Source organism: Acanthochromis polyacanthus, chromosome 3 (assembly GCF_021347895.1).
Source record: "Acanthochromis polyacanthus isolate Apoly-LR-REF ecotype Palm Island chromosome 3, KAUST_Apoly_ChrSc, whole genome shotgun sequence".
In the NCBI taxonomy this organism is placed as follows: Eukaryota; Metazoa; Chordata; class Actinopteri; family Pomacentridae; genus Acanthochromis; species Acanthochromis polyacanthus.
The window spans coordinates 24,800,753-24,815,763 of record NC_067115.1 but is presented as its reverse complement, the minus strand read 5'-3'; the positions used below and the strand labels follow the sequence as shown (position 1 = coordinate 24,815,763).

Here is a 15,011-nt window from a genome sequence, read left to right as displayed (position 1 = left end):
AAAAATTGGTTATTTCTAGGTTAATATGCTCTGATTTTACTGGTCCGGCCACACAGATCAAATTGGGCTGAATGTGGCCCAGAGTTTGACACCCCTGATTTTGACAGTTTGACGTGCAGGACACAACAATAAAAGACAACAGCATGGTATCCTTTCGAAAATGCTTTATTTGTCTACTTTATCACTATAAATATAACAACGCAGAACAAGGTTTCTTTTTTTTTTTTTTTAACAAACCTTCAGATAGAAAACAGTCTGCATAGGTCTACAAAGGTATAGCAAAGGGCACATCCTTGGCATAAGGCACACACTAGGAAAAGGCTTAAATGGTAACACCTATAATAAACTAGGCACATGTAGCTCCACGCTGACATGAGGAGTCCTCCTGCAGTGTGGGTTGAAATGCAGTTAACAGAGGGTAAAGCAGGTGTTTTGAGTGGAAGGTTTAACACGTGAAATTTAGATGGTGGCTAAATCATTGTTAGACGTTTGCTTTTTTTGTTGTGTTGTTGTTGCCAAAACCCGACATGTAGAGTTGCAACACCGCCAGCTCAAGGAGCAAATGGATACTACTAAACACATTAGTGGCCAGTTTTAACCTTCACTGTTAAAACTGATTTTTTTAAAAATGTAGCAGAACACGAGGCTCTTTCGTGTTCCCACTCCATAACAATGAATGCAGTTCAAAATAGCAAACATAACATTACACAAAAAAGCACAATAACCTTGAATGTTTAAAAACTATTGGACACTTTGGCCAAAAAAAAAGGAGAAAAGAAAAAAACAATTTTGTTACTTTTAACTCTAAACAAAGTGTAAATAAAGAAAAGAAATATGTTTATAATATATTATACCTTTTCTTCTCACTTCATACACAACACACATAATGCATATATTAAATATATCCTTGACTTACTGTCATCATACAAGATAGTAATAAAGCAGTTAACAGCAGTTTGTCTTCTACATTAAATCCAGTTTGAGAGGAGAGAGAAGTAGTAAAATGCAGATGATGGAGTGAGATTAAATTCACACAAATATGGACTGTTTTCATTTAAGATCTTAAACTTATTATCTCATCCACGATCTTTACATCCAGGCACTCCCCAAAGTCAAATGCATCTGTGTGTTATCAAAAATCTGAGAAGCTGATGGACAATTAGCAACTATAACACCATCAAATGAGGAGAATAAAAAGGGCTCATAACAAAAATACAAGGTAGCATACAAATGTTTGGCATGTTTCTAGAAAACAATGGAGTGAGACTTCATGATCAGCAGCTGCTTGAATCGGGTCAAGTCGTGCAGTTCATATATCGTGTGGCTACTTGCATATATTTCAGTGTAAGTTTTCTCTGGGAAGAAAAACTGTCACACACGTGAACACTGAGAAAAGCCAAACTGGTCCAGTTTAAACAGGAAAATTCATGCTCAGCATTTAATATATCACCTTCCGAAAGCGTCAATCGCTTGGCTTTTTATAAATACGTTTAAGTGCACCGTGGTCAAGCACAAGAAACAAAGTGGAGACGGACATACGGAGTGTTACCTACAGGAGGGAGGTAGCCTTGTCACATCTGGCTGCAGAGGCTGAAACCTGCTCGTCTCACCACGATAGCAGATAATACCACAGATCTGGTTTATGGGAAATATGGAGGAAGTCTGTCCTCTTTGTGCCAAACACATGGGCTTAGCTTTGTTATAAAAGGCACAGTGAAAGGCATTGAGGTCGCAGCATGCAGGTGTAAGGCACTGTAGTCAGGCACAGAGAACATTTCTAAAGTCATCCGACCGGAGTGTAATATATGATTTAAGTTTTTGGTAAGCACTGGCAAATGCAGGAGCTGTTCAAGTGACAGATTGCTCCAGTCCACATGATGAAAACGAAAAATGTCTCTCATTTCTGTCCATGTTTGTTCACCTTACAAGAGTCAAACAATTCAAAAACAACAATAAAAGCACACATAAATGATAAACAAAAACTACTATCTATCAGTCTGAGCCCCCTATCAGCGCAGTTTCTTAGGACGGGGAATGTTGCCATGCACTTGGTGTCTACAAGGCTTGTTGGCATCATTTTCCTTTTTTTTTCCAAGTATTTATTCCCCAAGTATTCTGTCACAATTAAAAATTTAGTGGCAAAATTTCTTTAAACAAACGAAAAAAATATGTTTCAAAAAGTTAAAAGGGGACACAGAAAAACAAGCAAACTATTAGAGGCAAAAAACGCACCTAGAACCTTCATTTAAAAACAACCAAAACACAATAACACTTAAACCAAAAAGTACCAAACAGGCATGTTCAAAGCATACACATTCAACCAGCATGGAACGGACAACATCACCTACAGCATGGAGAATTGGCTAGAATACTATATAATGATGAAAAAAAATCTAAAAAACACATTAGTATATCCAAGATCGCTGTTTTCAGTGGTATCCCCAGCTATCAGTAGTTCCTGTTGTACTTTACTTTCAATCAGCCCTTTCTCTGTGTATTCATTTTACACTTTAGAAATGGTGTAAAGGTCTGCCTTTCCTGCTTCAGAGAACAGATATCACCACAAAATAAAGAGAATAAAACTTTAAATATGCAGCTTCTCTTCATAAATACTTGAACGTACCTTCAACGTTACTGTTGCCATAGCAACAGGTGGTGGGGGGGCTGAGTTGTGTTACTGGAAGTTATGGTTCTGTCTGCGTGGGTCTGTCTTCTATGTTGTTAGAATATTCAATAAAAACTGTTATTCTGCCTAATTTTAAATATTAGATGGTTGAGTTGGATCCAGGATAAACTGAGGCTGATGGATATGAGATGTCAGGTTGTCACTTTGTCTGTGCTTTTAACATTTGCTACAAATTCCTTTAGAGCTCAAGTTCAAGACATGTTTCTATATGAGACACTGCTGGGATGTAATTCAGCCTCAGGCAGGTTAACTTGTTTCATGTGGTCGGAGCCTCTGGATCAGTATGTCTGGTAGACGTCGTGGATGGGCAGCTGGAAGGCCGTGGCAGGGAAGTGCTGTGGCACGGCATAGCCGGCGTAACCTCATATGCTGCAGCCACGGCGTTTTCTGCAAAGCAGCCAGAGCTGCAGTGTTGGCAGCAGCGTAGTTTGTGATGGGGACGTACCCAGCTCCATACAGACCACCAGCGGCTGGGATACGCTGAACGTTGTGAGCCATGGCATAGACGGGAGTGATTGGACGGCCCTGTGTAATATAATGTAGGGGGGGAAAGGGAATTATTAAAGTACAGAGTACATTCACTCAATTAGTGCATTCAACTGTGAGTTGGAATACAACTAAGTAAATGTAGACCATAACCGTGTAATGATCTTTTATCACATGAAGCTAACAAACTCAGGCTAAACAAACCAAATCTGCAAGTTTGGAGAGTGACAACTAAACTACCAGTCAAAAGTTTGGACACACCTTCTCATTCAATGCTTTTTATTTATTTGTATTATTTCTACATTGTAGATTATTCCTGAAGATTAACACTTTTTGTTTACAGCATATTTCCATATGTATCTTTTATAGTTTTGATGTCTTCAGTATTGATCTACAATGTATAAAATAATTAAATAAAAACCACTTAATTAGAAGATGTATCCAAACTTTTGACTGGTAGTGTATATAGATGTAGGGTTTCAAGGTCCCAGAGGGAACTGCTTGTAAGTCTGACATTGATCTAAATGTGCAGTGAAAAACTAGTGAATCAGTTTAGCAACCTCAACAAGAAACTTGCTCCATAAATTCCTCATGATGCACAAACCAAAGTGCAGTGCAGTGTCTTAAACAAACAACCAATGTTTGAGCCGGGACATTCCACAGCTTTACCAGGATACTTCTGTATCACGACACAGACCTGGAAGGGTGGCGGGGTGGACACTGCTGGTAGGACGGTGGCAGCGGCAGCAGCAGCAGCAGCAGCGGTGGTGGTGTGTTCAGGGTGCTGCATGGCCAGAGGGTTGATGAGATGCTCCACTGTGTGCACTTTCCCCTCCTCCATCAGCTTGGCTGCAGGAGCAGCACTGAACACTGGGTACTGCCCACCCAGAGTCGGCAATGCCACTGCACATAGACAGAAAAATGAAAGCTGAAACAGACTGGGCAACTACAGCCAACAGAGTGTAGCGAGAGGTAAAGTTTTGACGCTACAGAGGAAGAAACAGCAGGAGACAAACACATGCATCCATGCTCAAACACATGAAATCATGCTGAGATCTGAAGGTAAACTACAGAAGAATATGAGATACTAAAGACATGAAGAAAAACAACACAGAGAGAGAGAGTGAAGGATACAACTTAGGCAAGACGGGAAAAAATAAGTTACACAAATTGTCGTTGGGGTGTGATTCGGATTATGATGCTGCTGAACTGTGGATTAACCCCAGGGCTCCAACACACACACACACAGGCACACAGCAAACACAACATCAGTCATTGTTTCAGATGGACTAAAGTCTTTTTAATCTGCTGGTGATCCTGTGATTCCATACAGACTGGGACTGAGGCCGAACTCCAGATTGAAATAATTCCAGAAGGAACATCAGTAAAGTCCACTGGACCTCCAATCATCAAATACACAATGTTAATAAGGTAGTTAGTTTTGATGATTACATTGACAAAACAATTAGGTTTACAAATTTTAGCTACAAAGTCAAAGAATGAAGAATAATACCAGTGTTTGTTTTTTAATATGTTGAAATTATGTCTGTTAAACGTCCTGCCTTTCATTCTTGTACAGTATAAAATGTACAAAGACTTTAAATAATCCACTCACATCAACATGAAACCTTATTTTCTGTGATGGTTCATGATTATTTCCTAATGTGAGTTGGATTTCCTCTGTTCTTTTTAACGTAGTGGCATTTTCTTCTGCTGATTGCCATAAAAGAAGATGAAATAAAAGAGAAGGATTTTTACTAACCTACTAATGATACTGTAAAAACTAAACACTTACAGTTACTGTAGATGGGCTATAACACTGGTGTTATTCTCTCAAAATAAAGTGGACGTTATCATCTTTATTGTTTGAATTTATGGTTTTGCACTTCAGCTCCATTCTTGACTGAAACTGCTGTAATGCTAACGAAGCTAAAGCAGCTGCTCTTACAGAGAAACTTCACACTGAATAGAGAAGGCAGGTATTTTGTGAATCATATATTTCTTTTTGTTCATTGTTTTTTGTTTTGTTCTGATGAAAATGAAAAGACAAGCCATTATTAACCATCAAAAGTCAAAACTGGAGTTGTGTGGGTGCATAAAATGTGATCTTGAAAACACAGAGCGAAAACACTGTTCGAGACAGATAAAAGCAGTGTGTGAAAAAAAACAAGGCTGCCTCATTCATTGTATTGATGCTACTGCACTGGGGGTGGCAATAACTCAGCAAAAAAGCCGTATCATTTGGCAAAAAAGTCAACACAATGTAATTTTCTGGAGAAGAATTGAGTTAATGAATCAGATAAGCTCTTGGAACATTAACCTGTGAAGTAACCAGGTTGCACAAAGCTGTAAAATTCATCATAAGAGTATTTTAGACCACTGTGCAGTCATCTACTACTATTGGAGCTCATATTCCTGGTCTTTCTGAGTTGTAGCTCACCAGTGAGCAAAATTAAACTGCAGGCAGCCACTTGTGGCCCTTTAACACAACACTGTTTTCAGTCTGAACACCCAGAAAGACAAATTTGTGATGTGGAGGAGAACGGAAAAGGGAAAGAGGAATAAAATAAAGCTGCTACTTTCTGGTCATGTTGGAAAGGACACATGTTTTGTGTCATTTGTCTTTACTGTGAATCAGAGACAGAAAGTCCTTTGGCGCATGACCATCCAGCAACAGCTATAATCTTGATTCACAAAAAATTCCTCAAACCAAAGACGCGAGAGAATTGAGGGCTGGAAGGTTTAGTAGAGGCATGGGAGATGGGCGAGGATATGGAGGGATATGTCTATCTCACTGACTTGTGCCAGGTTTGATGCCAACTGGGTTGACGGAAGCAGCAAGCTCCAGACTGGGCATCAGCTCATATGGCTTTTCGGGCTGCTTGGTCTTGCCCTCGTGGTAGCGGCTGTAGATGCCACGACCGGCAGAGTAACCTCCGAGGTATGACCCCCGTGGTCCAGGGTTACGAGTACCTGCTGCAGCACGACCACGACCTCGCACAGTACCTGCTTAAAATACAGTTAAAGTAATATGACGTCAGGGGTTGTGGACTTGGGCAGCAGGGGCAACTTTTGTTGGGCAGTAAGATTTTATGATGGGTTTAGAAATTGAAAGTTCTTCTCAAGATATTAGAACTTGCATTGGAGAGTAATGTAGCTCTACAGTTTGCTCACGAAGAACAACTAAAACTGGAAATTTCTTATCTATATTTGCTCAGCATTTCTTTGGAGTGCTTTGGGTCAAGTTTGGCCTCATTCCTGAGCGCTGTTCTGACTCTAAGATTAGACACAGTCATGCAAGTTCGTAGCACTGTGAAATGGTCTTCCAAGATGTTTGTAGCTTCATCGTGAGCTCAGTAATAATCCAGCATGGGAAATGGGAGGTGACAGCACAGCAGGAAAAGGATGGTGTTAGAACAGTTTGTCACATGGCAAGAAAGCTCATTGGTCATTAAAGGAATAAGAAGGAACAAGGATGTGAGAGATTACCATTGTTCTGTATCATTGGGGTTCCTTTGGAGAGAAAACCAAAACACAATGATTGTTGAAAGTCAAATAGATTTTCCTGCTACCACCCAAGACCATATGTAATCAATCATTTAAGGTAATGGGATAAGCATTCATTGGTCCATCAGCTTGTTTTTATCTTTGTCTTTGAACACGGTTCTGATTTTAAGCCACAAACCCTCATCAAGTTATAGATTTTTCAAAACTCTCGTCAAGTGAAATGTTTTTCATCAAAGAGTAAATCATACTTCATCTTAGCCACCATTAACATGTAAAAATCACTTTGCATTGCTACGTGTCTTTATTATGGTTCTTACAGTAGCATTTTTGGATGTCGTCATGAGATCTATAGCAGCGCATTAGCCCAAAGAGTTTCTGCTACAACCAACATTTACAAAAAAACATTGGCTTTAAGAGAAACTCTGGCTGTCGCAGCTCAACATTACTGACAGAGAGGCAAAAAAAATCAATTCTAACCTTTAACAAAGTAGTCCCTGTTGGGTCCAATGAGAGTGTTGTAGGGATATCCATAGTAAGCCAATGTGTACGGATCACACTGGTAAACGTAGTTCTGTTGAGTAGCCTCTGGAGTGGCAGAAACTCCCCCTTTAGAAGCCTTCTGGCGTGAGTACTGCTCTTTATCAACCGGCTTGGCAAGCGTCACCTCGATGCAGGACCCTTCTACCTCTGTGCCGTTGAGGTGGTCCATAGCCAGCACAGCGTCATCCCGGGAGGTGAAATGGACAAAAGCATAATCACGGATCTTCTTTACACGTTCTACACATCCAGGGTTCCACTGGCTGAAAACCTGGTTGAGAGAAAAATAGACAGAATTTTCAATTAAAAAAAGATCATTGCAGGTGACTCCTTAAGATCCCATCAGACATGGTTTTAAAGCATTCATACTGAAACCTGTAAACTGCACATTTAACCAGTCCTACCTGTCTAATCGTCTCCTCGCTGGTCTCCATCATTAGATTCCTGACATAGAGGATCTTCACCGTCTCCATCACGTCTTCATCCACATCAATCTCTGGCTCAGCCCAGTCCACTGCGATCTGGTGGCCCCACAGCTGAATACGTCCAGGCATCAACTTCCTGCGAGCCATGGCGGCTGCACGATGCGACTCATACTCTACGAAGGCGAAGCCGCGGTTCTTCATCTTATCTGCCGCACTGGCATAAACTATGACATCTAATACACCCTCCGTCACCTTAGAGACCTCCTCCAGGATCTCCTCACGCTTCTTGGTCTTGGGAATGCCACCAATGAAAAGACGGCAATTGTCCACGGAGGAGCAGACCCCCAGCAGCCGCCCGGGCCGCACTTCGTAATTATTGAGCTCTCTCACGGCCCTCTTGGCCTCATGTTTCTCTGTGTACATCACAAATGCATACCCTCGATTTTTCCCATCAAAGTCCATCATCAGACGCATCTCATAGATACGACCTACGGACTCAAACACTGGGACCAGCTCATCCTCATAAACGTCCCGAGGGATCTTGCCAACAAAGATTTCACATCCTCGAGGAGGAGATGGAGCATTCCAACCAGGAGGGGGTCCGTATTTGCGCTGACCATTTTCCTGAACCATAGTGTAGCCGGTGCGCTCCATCAGGGATACCAGTGCAGCCTCATTGGGAGCGCCAGCAACACCCTCAGGGATGTTGATCTGTCCGTGGAGAGAGTGGTGGGAGGCACCGGAGGGTTTGGAGGGTTTGGATGGGGCAGCGTTGTTGCTCATGGTTGAGGAGGAAGCAGGATCTTCGGCTGTCATTCTGACAAAACCATCCAATCAGATTTTGGGTCTGAAGGAGGATAAGAGAGACAGGTTTATTAAATTTCAGTTAGTTTTGTCAATCACAGCTACTGTAAAGAGAGAGAAAGCAAATACAAGAAGGAAGGGAAGCAAGAAATCCAGGTAACGATCAGTAGGCACGAACAAATATGCATAATGTGGCTCCTTGTTGAGATAGAGAAAAGCGATTAGCAATTTCCCTGCAAGATTACCTGCCTAACAAACTAACAGAGACACATTATGTGACCTGGGTACGACAGTGGAAATACAGCATCTATAAATCCCCAGGGCGCCTTCCGTTATCAGTGGTTTTACAATCTTGTTTTGTTGAGTCCCTCAGATCCCTTGCTGACCTCTGACCCCTATCAGAGAGAATGAAGGGCTGTAAACCGTGAAAACTCCAGCTCAAGGTTCACTGGGTATGACTAGGTCACATGCTCTGTGTGCATGTGTGACTGTGTGTGTGTGTCCATGTGTGTGTGTGAGTTAAGCTGTATGAGGAATTCTGTATAAAATACGACCCCATAGTGTGGCAGAAAGCCGTGTACATTAATTTGTCTTACATATGAACCTGTTGCAGACACACACACTCACTCACACACACACTCACCACAAGACAGAGTTGGACTTTCAACTTCCTTATCGATATGAATGTTATATCTACAGTGTGTGGGCGCAGCTTCAATGTGTGTGTGTGTGTGTGTCTGCGTTTTTCTGTGTGTGCGCCCTCTCATTAAGGGGTACAACCATAAAAAAGGGAACAGAGAACAATCAGAAATCGGCTTCCCAAGAATAAACCTCTTACTTTGTTATTTTCCAACACAGCCGGCATTCAGAACGGAAAAATCCACAGCTTCTTAAATCCCCAAATCTCCACGCTGCGTACAACGCTGAGGCAACCAATCAGGTCGGACTACAAAAACTGTCAGCAAATTTAAAGAAAAATAACAACCTCTTGCTTGTTAGGAAGGCGATCTGTGTATGTGTTTTTGTGCGTCATAAGACTGCCTGGACTTCTACAGAGATAGGTGAGGCAGTCACCAAAGGTAAAACACTACAAAGCCAAGCAACCATGGTAACATGCACACTCATTTGACCTGACCCAATATCCCACTCTCCCACACACACACACCTGTTCGTTTAGCCAAGGCTGTAGAACATAAAATCACTGCAGTCTACCTCACAGAGGGATGAAAACTCTGAAAATATCATTTTATTACAACAAAAAGAGAAATTTGTGTAATATTAGATAAGCAAGACACAAACGGGGCAAATTTGAATAGCACATTTGTAATTCCATTAAGCAGTTTCATTATCTATTTGATATTTCTACAGAAGACTAAAGGGTCAAAATAGGGGTATAGAGGACATCAAACTGTGCCTAAATACAGGATGCTGTTTCCTCTTCAATATTTAGGCAGCAGTCAGTTGCATGTACGTAGAAGTGTTCAGTAGTAGTAGTTTCTACAGTTGTCCCATTATCATGTTTTAATATATCTTTCATTATTTGCTTTTGTGTGTTTTCTTTCTCAGCTTTGACAGCTCGATGTTCCCTCCCTCTGTTCCTTCTTTCGTGTCAAGCGCTAACACGACTCCATCTCTTATCGGCCTTATCTTGCCGGACTGATGACAAAGGGAGGACAATAGTCACTTTGGGAGTTCTGCTAGGTGATAAAAGTGAAGCTATGTAACGCTGTGAGGTCGACACTCTGTCTCACATGCCAAATTCTGGGTGACACAACAAAAATAACCTTTTTTTTTCTCTTGTGTGTGTCAAAAAATCTTTCTTGGCATGGGGTCGCCTGCTTCCTGCTTTTTGACCACTTGGAGATATTCCTAACTTCCTCAGTGCTGACTGTGTCAGAAGAGAAGCGAAACTCAGATGGTCAGTTTTAATCTCTCTTCCTTTGCACAACTTTAAAAATATAGGAATAGGTGGTGTGTATGTGTGATCCTTTGGCATCAAGCTGAAGAAGAATGTTACCAAAAAGTAAAGATAAGAAGAGGCAATGAAAGGAGAAGGAAAACACAACCTAAAAGACTATCAAGGGTCAAAAAACTCTTATTTTCTTGCAGCTCTGACTTTATAAGAACATAGACGCAAGCAGTCATGTGTGTTTGAGAGTGTGTGTGTGTGTGGGGGGGGTGTCTGAGGTAGAAACCGGTAGATAATTAACCATAATGAACATGAATCACACTGTTTATTCACAGAGAACATAAAGATTTACAGGTGATGCCTCAGCAAGAGTTTTGGAAAGTTATGACCGCTCAGGGCTGATACTTCTGTTCTGATTTGACCTCTTTGTTGCAGTTAAAATAGCAACCGCGATTGTTAGGTTCAACATAATCTACTAAGATGTTCGGAGCTCAAACACAGAGTTCACCTGGTCAAAGTCTATGAACTCAGAGCAGCGCAGGAGGGTGGAGACCAAGCAAGTGGAGGAAGTTAAAGAGCAGGGATTTGATTGGGTAACAGCACCAACCTGCTGCGTTCAAGTGGTTCAGTGGAGACTGTGCATTAAACTGTGTTTATGATTGATAAAAGCACCTGATTCTCAACCTATTTACTGCATCTTATTGACGACTGAATTGCTTTATGAGCGCACCGAAAAGCTTTTACAGGCTTCGCTCTGGATCATATCACAAACACAGACCAGCCACTGCTGGCAAATTCTCATCTTTTTCTTCAAACAAGCAAATGAGCCATGACATGACTGAAGAGTTGTTCCTCTCAGCACAAAAGAGGAAGAAGATTTTATTTTCTATGTCACTAGCCTGATCATAAATCGAAGCTGCCTTTAATATGCTTTTCCCTTGGGAGAATATGCAGGATTTGTTAAGAAGTTTGTAAGCAAACAAACGTCTCTTTGGCTCCCAGTTTGTCGCAGATTCTGGAGCAAAGAAAATCTGAGTATGTGCAACTGTAAGGAACAATGCATCTCTCAGTTAGCTGTTCTATCCTGAGTGACAGTCATCCAGTCTACTGAGTAAAACAGGCCTATGGGAGCCGCCATCTTAGCTGTATGCACACATGTGGACACGTGGAGGCGATTGGTTCACAGCGTCCTCCCAGCAGCCCCTACCAGTAGGGTCACAAGGCAGCACAATAGGATCAATGAAACTATAACATCAGCCCCAGCACTGCTGTTTTTGCACACCAAACAGATAACACAGCGAATGAGTACTACATGGCTCGTGCAAGCTCTCATGAAACCATCCTTCAAGTCTGAGATAAATCCATAGACATAACTGATAAAAACAACACTTTTCATGCAGGCTCACGTCACAGAAAGTTTTCCTTCAGTAGCAGTGAGTCCCTATGAAAACGAACACAAGCAGAGAGAGAGTGAAGTGAGATTGATACAGAGTAGAAATTTCGAGAAAGCTACCATAGCAGAGGGACAGTGGTGGGAAAGAAAAGACGAAGCAGAAGCAGAGAATGGTCAGATAGGAGGATAGCTACCCCTGTTGCTTCACAGCGCTCCGCTGCTTGGCTGCCTGCTCTGGGAGTGTTAGTCCACCTCCATGAGAGACAGGTACAGCAGGGCACTGAGCACAGAGTCCAGCCTCCTCTACACACACACACACACACACACACACACACACACACACACACACTGAATAAGAGCTGTAAGCATGAGAGCTGATGAGGGTGGAGCTAAAACAGGTACTTGTGTGAGTTGAGTTTGTACGTGGACAGATCACAGCTTTACTGGTCTTGAAATGCATAAAAAAACTCATAAACACTAATAATGGAAAGTAAATAACTGCATTCATTAAGTGATGTATAATACTTGTGCTTTACTTGAAAATTTCCACTGTACACAGCTTTATTTTTATCATCTCACGTCCACTGTTCATACAGCTCATACTGTCCTTCCTGCCTCTATATGTACATGTATCTATTATTATACTGTCGTCTACAGCGTACTTTAGCTATATACTTAGCTTGTACGCATATCACTCTGTTCATAGAGTTTCTTTGTTTTGATTTGTTAATAATACATCATATTATACATTTCTATGTTGTATATATGCATCTGTGCCAGACTCAGAGAGGTACAGCTTTTCAGTACATCACAACATCATGGATACAGTTTCTTTTTTCTTCTTTTCTCTTGCATCAGACTTACTATTAAACACCTTACAGTATATTAGCTTTATAAAATAACTAACCTTGTTTCAGCTTAACAAGCTTAATTGGCAATTTAAAAAAAAATATTAATGCATCTGCTCACACTGCATATTTTTCCACAGATGTTTCTGCTGATACTTTAACTGCACTTTGCTGCTCTTTGCTTTTTTAATGCTAAATTTTGAATGCTACTTTGATGCTGCAGCTCTGAACTCTTCACCTTTCTTCTCCACTAAGAAGAAAAAGCAGAAGATGTTGTCGGACTGAGAGGTGTATGATGGGAAGTGCAGTTTTTGTGGGTTTTCATGATTTTCTGCTTAGAGCTGCAGAAATGGTCAAAAGGGCAGGAAACACTCAGACTGGAGTTTGAATACTTCCTCATGTTTGTGTTACAGTGAAAGGACATTTGGTTGACACTAGAGTGATTTATGTCATGTCAGCACAAGACTGTAACCGTGTGTGTGTGTGTGTGTGTGTGTGTGTGTGTGTGTGCTTCGGCCTCCATGTGTGTGTATTTTGTACATAACAACGGTGAACATGTTCCTAGTGCAGCTTAACTTAAGCAAACAGCACACACCTTCCTGGGCAGTCAAGAGAGCAGACAGAGATACGAGAGAGGGAATGAAACAGTCAAATAAGGCAACGCCACTCGCTTTGACAGAATTTCTGACAGAAAACTCCACTTAGTGCTCTGAAAGTAAGGAGTGAGGGAATTGAAGAAGATGAAAGTCACAGTGTGCGGCCAGCAGAGTTTCAGCTGAAACCAGCCACACTCCTTTATAACTGAGTAAACATGCAAGAAGAAAGTCTGTTAGCATAAAGACCAGAGAGTGATGGATAGACAAAACAAGAATAGATCCGAGCACAAATGACAGACAGCTCAATGGGCCGTGGCGTCTTTGATTTGTTTTTATGATGATATACCAATCATATTGTGAGATGAATTACTGTGACACGGAGAAGTGAACTGAATACAAATAGTAAGAAGAAGGTGTGCCTAAAGATGTGTGTAAAAATATGTATGTGAAGGTGCATGTGTTGGCGTAACCACCAGACGTGTCAATGCCAAAACCAGAAAAATTCTGAGGGTTGAGGAGGAGGTCATTGAAATCAGGGCTTCATTTTAACTAGGAGGGGTCAGTCAAATAAAAGATTAACTGTTTGTCATTAGCGGGAGCCAATCAGGACCGAGGATCGCCTCAGAGGGTTCAGGTGTTCAGCTGACCGAACAGAAAGACCATCAGGCCATCAGGTCAACGGTTAACCGTTAAACAACACAGCAAAACCCGAGAGACACACAAAAAATAACACAGACTGTCTCTGTCCCCTTAATCATTGGACATGTTCACTAAATCATTGATCAGATGTTGTTTACACCACATAACCTTCAGGTGTGAACAGGAATGGAGTGCAGACTACTTCAGATTCAAAGTTTAAATTAAAAATAAATGAAATTAACCGAAGAAAAGGCTGGAATTTTTACCCATGAAAAGGCAAACAAAAAAACAAAAAAAACAGCAACAATGCATCCTTAGTCTGTTTGTGCCACTCAACTGAATCCCATCTACATTTTCAAAATCTGAATAAATTATGATTATGAAAAAGATTGTATTATCTCCAAAATCACCTAAATAGTGTAGTTTTTGGTACATTTTGCTCAAAAAGACTGATTTAAAACTATACTAATATCAGTTTGTGTGACACTGCGGCTCTCTTAAGTGTTTTCATAGCTCTGGGAGGTCCAAGCAACAGAGGAATCCCTGGATTTGGACTTTATATGAGATTTGTTGCCAATTCTTTAAACCATTTTAAACAAGTTGTGCTATGCTGTGGGTTAAAAATAGTAAAAAGAAGTTTAAAAAAGACTCTTCTTATATTTAACACAGTGCCAGTGCAAACACAATCACTTAGAACTGAATCATAAGTTATCAAGCAGTGAGTAGATAGTGTTTCTTAGACCGTGGTAGATAACTGTGATAAGCTGACTCCCTATTAAGGCCAGGGTCACACATACACACACACACACACACACACACACACACACACACACACACACACACACACACACACACACACACACACACACACACACACACACACACACACACACACACACACACACACACTAGATTCTGCTTCATAGGCAAAACAATGAATAAGCAGGAATAAATGGAGCCATAAAGCAGTGCTGCTGGTAATCAGTATCTCGGCTAAAAAGCCAATATGACTGATTATCCATAAAAGTAAATGAGTAGCGTGTCACAAGACCAGAAGTGCTGTTGTTGATTTCTGCAGTGTGATACGACCTGTAGGAGTTCACCACAGTGTTCAGGCCACACTGTGTGTTCCTGGAAGCAGTTCCTCCCAGTCAGGCGCAGAAACTGCTACAGGGAAACTT

At 41.2% G+C, this 15,011-nt stretch overlaps 1 protein-coding gene across 5 annotated transcripts in view; it reads right to left on the bottom strand.

The window, feature by feature from the left end:
• Nucleotides 1–149: 149 nt before the first annotated feature.
• rbm47 (RNA binding motif protein 47) overlaps nucleotides 150–15,011 on the bottom strand; it is a 37,232-nt gene continuing 22,370 nt past the window's right edge. For 4 of the 5 annotated variants that reach the window (XM_051945384.1, XM_051945387.1, XM_051945385.1 and 1 more), the window contains 6 exons: nucleotides 7,621–8,488; nucleotides 7,157–7,487; nucleotides 6,662–6,685; nucleotides 5,972–6,181; nucleotides 3,870–4,075; nucleotides 150–3,211 (listed from right to left, as the gene is read on the bottom strand). In XM_051945384.1, coding sequence (XP_051801344.1) covers nucleotides 2,933–3,211; nucleotides 3,870–4,075; nucleotides 5,972–6,181; nucleotides 6,662–6,685; nucleotides 7,157–7,487; nucleotides 7,621–8,457 — 1,887 coding nt within the window. In that variant the 5' untranslated portion in view covers nucleotides 8,458–8,488 and the 3' untranslated portion in view covers nucleotides 150–2,932. The remainder of the gene's footprint in view (nucleotides 3,212–3,869; nucleotides 4,076–5,971; nucleotides 6,182–6,661; nucleotides 6,686–7,156; nucleotides 7,488–7,620; nucleotides 8,489–15,011) is intronic. The other variant, XM_051945388.1, reaches the window with a different exon arrangement.